Below are 3972 nucleotides of genomic sequence, written 5' to 3' on the forward strand. Positions count from 1 at the left end.
TACCTGCTTAAACCGTATGCGAGGAATGATCTGGGCACCGACGAAGAAAATTTTAACAAAAGATTATCACGCATACGCAAATCTGTAGAGTGTGTGTTTGGAATTTTATGCGCTAAGTAGCGTTCACTTGTAAAACGTATTGAAACGAACGTTGATATAGCAAAAAACATTATAAAATGTATGTGTCTTTTGCACAACATAATTATAGATAGAAAAGACGTTCAACATAATTTACAAGCCACTGCAGTAGTCCCGATCCCCCAAAATTCAGAGAGACCACTTAGAAGATCTACAAATCAATCGCAAAGTATAAGGAGTTTATACACCATTTATTTTGCGAACAATCCATTAAGCTACAATGTAGAGTAAATAAAAATTAAAGATTAAAGCTTTTGAGAGCGAACTTCATTTCCTTGGTGATAATATTTACTTAGTAATATTTAGTTCAATTTGAACAGTAAAATATTATTATTGAATTAGTCTTGTTTGTCTTTTTTTCTTTATTTTTGTTTTCACGTGATGATTGTTGTTATATATTTTAAACTGAGACAATTTCTAACCATGATAACAGTAAAACAAATGCTGCAAGTACATACCTTTAGTGTGCGCATTTCACTGCTCACTTCCTGCCAACACTTCTCCACGTATAACCCATTTGAATAGTCCTTAAGGCGTTTATCCCAAATAGCTTTTCTTCTATATACAAGAGCTATTAATTAATCACTATCAATTGTACTCATATTATATCGTGAGTCCGAACTTGTTTTCACGACGAGTGAAGCAAAAATATCATGGAAAGTGTGACGTCACATGTGGGTGAAAGATAATTCAAAACGGTTGACACGGCATTAATTTATATTATAAATTATTAAAAAGGGGAAGTAAAAACACAACAATATATAGACAACAATTTAGGTTATAACAAAAATAAAATACCCAGCAGGTTGACTAAAAATATTTTATTTTATAATTTACAATTAGAAATAATTTTCTTCCAAATATTTGTGTACTATTCGTATTTTCATTACTTGTTTAAGCTAAAATAAGTTTTAAGAAAATAATTAATCAGACACCTTTTACAGAATATTATCGCTATCTCAATATTGAATTCAAATAAATTTTGATAGTCTCCAAAATATGTTATAATATGAGCACTATTTAAAATTGTAAAAGTAAAGTAAAAATTAATGACTAAAATATATACCTATAAAAACTATTATTTTATGTACTTTAAAAAGAATGTACGTATACATTTATTAATTTATATCTTACAAAAATTAACAACATATTCAAGTTGAACATTAAAATAGTTTTCCATGTTTGCAATATTAATATATCGCTCTTTCAAAACTATATAGGTAGTATATATTATATGCTGTGTATATAAATATACACGGCCTAAGGTCTGGGTCGTCTAACTAAAAGTTGTCTGATGTGAACACAACTTTAAGGCACCGTCAACCAGTCGCCGGCAACCAGATCGTCAGCCATTACAAAAACACGAGCGACGCACGAGCGACCAGTTGGTTGCCACGACAACTGGAGTGCGCTGAATCAGTCTACGAGCAACTTTGGCACCGATCAGACGCGTGCAAGCTAAAAATGGCCTTTGATACAGAGAGATTCATATTAGAAGTTGAATGTCGACGAGCGATTTGGGACGTATCACACAATGACTACTCCAATCGCGATATTAAAAGAAAGCAGTGGGAAGAGATAGTAAATTTGTTTGCGGTTGAAGGACTCTCTAAGGAGGAAAGCAAGGATCTAGGTGAGCGAGACGAATGTTACTTACTTCGATCAACAAACTTGGTGTTCTTCGCGAGTTCTGCTTGAAGTAGATAAAATAATAAAAACATAAAACTGCTGAAAAATTGATAACAAAATTTATGTTAAAATATTGTCAACATGGAAGTACGTATAGTTTCTCGTTATAGATTCACGGCTAACTGACAAGTTTATAGTGAGAAATATGAATGTAAATAACATTCTAACCTATCCTTACGGATTTGAAAACTTTGAAAAGGAATTGAGAACTTGAGAAACAAATCAAGGATCGGGTATACATATCACTCATATACAATAAAAGTGACACAATTTAGGAAATACGGTTTACAAATTACGCCCATAAAGTAGTTTAATATAACGTATATTTCGCTAAACGTACTTTTTTGGGTTGTGTCACTTTTATCGCATATGAGTGATGTACTGTTTCGACTTTTTTACAACATTGCGCGACACCAATGGGAGTGCTAGAGCTTCGAAATGTCAGTGTTAACGTAGCACTTTGTTGCAGGCCTAAATCTTCAAAAACGCTGGAAGAATTTGAGAAGCTGTTTCACAAGGGAACTACGAAGGCTAAAAAGCGCCAAAAGTGACTCAGCCGCCTCGCGTAAGAGGCCGTACATTTTCTACAATCAACTCTCGTTTTTAAAAAATGTAACCATAGATACAAACACAGAAAGCAGTATGTCGGAAGAGGATGAATCCACTGAGCAACTTAAATGGAAGCCATACTTAAGAGACGGAATACCTGTACGAAAAAAGTTCAAAAAGATCGAGGAAAACGTGAACGAAGAACCAATAAATCTCTTGCAGAGATTCGTTAACGCGCAAATGAGACGAGAAACAGTTTTGGAAGAGGATGAAGATAGGATGTTTCTGATGTCGCTGCTGTCTTCCTTTAGAAGGATTCCTGAGAATAAGAAAGCAACGACAAAGATTCAGATTATTAAATTAATCGAAACTGCCCACTTTTCGGATAATATTTCTGATTTACGGTCGCAACTGGATATTCCGTGAAGTCACGAAAAACACTGTCAGAAAATTGGAAAACTCACATATATGTATATATATTCTTCAACATGTAAAAAAATACACATTTGTAAAGTTGTATAGCTTTTTAGAAAACAGAAAAGAGAAATGTTACATATACATGTCTTATTTCGGTTTTGTAGCGCAGACCTAATTTAACGTGTATATCCGAGGACTTTGTTTATTTAGACTTGCATTAAACTTATTTTAGGTTTATTTGTTACAGCTAACTATTAGTATGAGTGAATAAATAATTTACGTTGATGTAAGATTTATTTATCTTCAGGGGAAATGCTAAATCTTAGATTTAAGATAGATGTTGACGATTTGAATACTTCTAGAAGGTTGTTGAAAGATTTGGTCAATGTTCTCGTAAAGGTGAAGAATTTCATTTGGTACCGTCTTGTATTTAAATATTGTAAGTTTTTTGTGTACTTATAGGACCTGGATGTACATCGGCGAACAGTTCCGCGACACTAAGAACAGTATGCGAACAAATACGTAAAGAAATTATTTGTAGAAAATTTAATTTCCATACTGTCCACAAACTCTGGTGTATTCGCACCTTTAGATTTGTCAGTGCTATCTTCAAACTCAGGTAAATTAGGAATTTAGAAATAACAAGGATTCATTGCTTCAACTTTGAAGGTACATACATCTATTGAAGATTCTGTGTATATATATATATATATATATATATTTAACCCTTTCCACTCCAAGGCTGTTTTTGTTTTTATTCCACCAGCTCCACGCTTACAAGTCTTTGCATGAAAACAAACACGATGATGCACAGAGATAAGTTGTTTACGACGCGAACATATAACGGTGCGATAACAACTAGTTTTATTATGTAGCATCGATAAAATTTAATTGAATTATAGTATCTTACGATTCTAGAATATGTTTCATTCATTCGTGATTCAAACATTTTAGTAACAAAAATCCCTCCTGTTTTAAAATTTTCCGCAAAAAGAGGTATTACATCATGTCGAGTATCACTCGACAGTGGAGCTAGTGGAACAAAATCAGTGTCGAGTGACACTCGACATTGGAGTGGAAAGGGATATATATATATATATATATACAACACATGGAAAATCTGTTAATCTAAGATTTGAATTTATACTAATGTTTTAGGATAAGATAAAGATGTAGAAA

General features: G+C 32.9%; 1 protein-coding gene across 1 annotated transcript; it reads left to right on the forward strand.

The window, feature by feature from the left end:
• Window positions 1-1585: 1585 nt before the first annotated feature.
• LOC143184729 (uncharacterized) lies at window positions 1586-3142 on the forward strand. The gene is made up of 2 exons (XM_076387180.1): window positions 1586-1771; window positions 2297-3142. The coding sequence occupies exons 1-2, from the start codon at window positions 1603-1605 to the stop codon at window positions 2800-2802; spliced, it is 675 nt and encodes a 224-aa protein (XP_076243295.1). The 5' UTR covers window positions 1586-1602; the 3' UTR covers window positions 2803-3142.
• Window positions 3143-3972: the final 830 nt, after the last annotated feature.

This window comes from Calliopsis andreniformis, chromosome 10 (genome assembly GCF_051401765.1).
Source record: "Calliopsis andreniformis isolate RMS-2024a chromosome 10, iyCalAndr_principal, whole genome shotgun sequence".
NCBI lineage: Eukaryota > Metazoa > Arthropoda > Insecta > Hymenoptera > Andrenidae > Calliopsis > Calliopsis andreniformis.

Coding starts and splice junctions, on each gene's coding strand:
- LOC143184729 (XM_076387180.1), top strand. CDS start 1,603: ATGGCCTTTGATACAGAGAGATTCATATTAGAAGTTGAATGTCGACGA. Junction 1,772..2,296: donor GGAGGAAAGCAAGGATCTAG/GTGAGCGAGACG, acceptor ACTTTGTTGCAG/GCCTAAATCTTCAAAAACGC.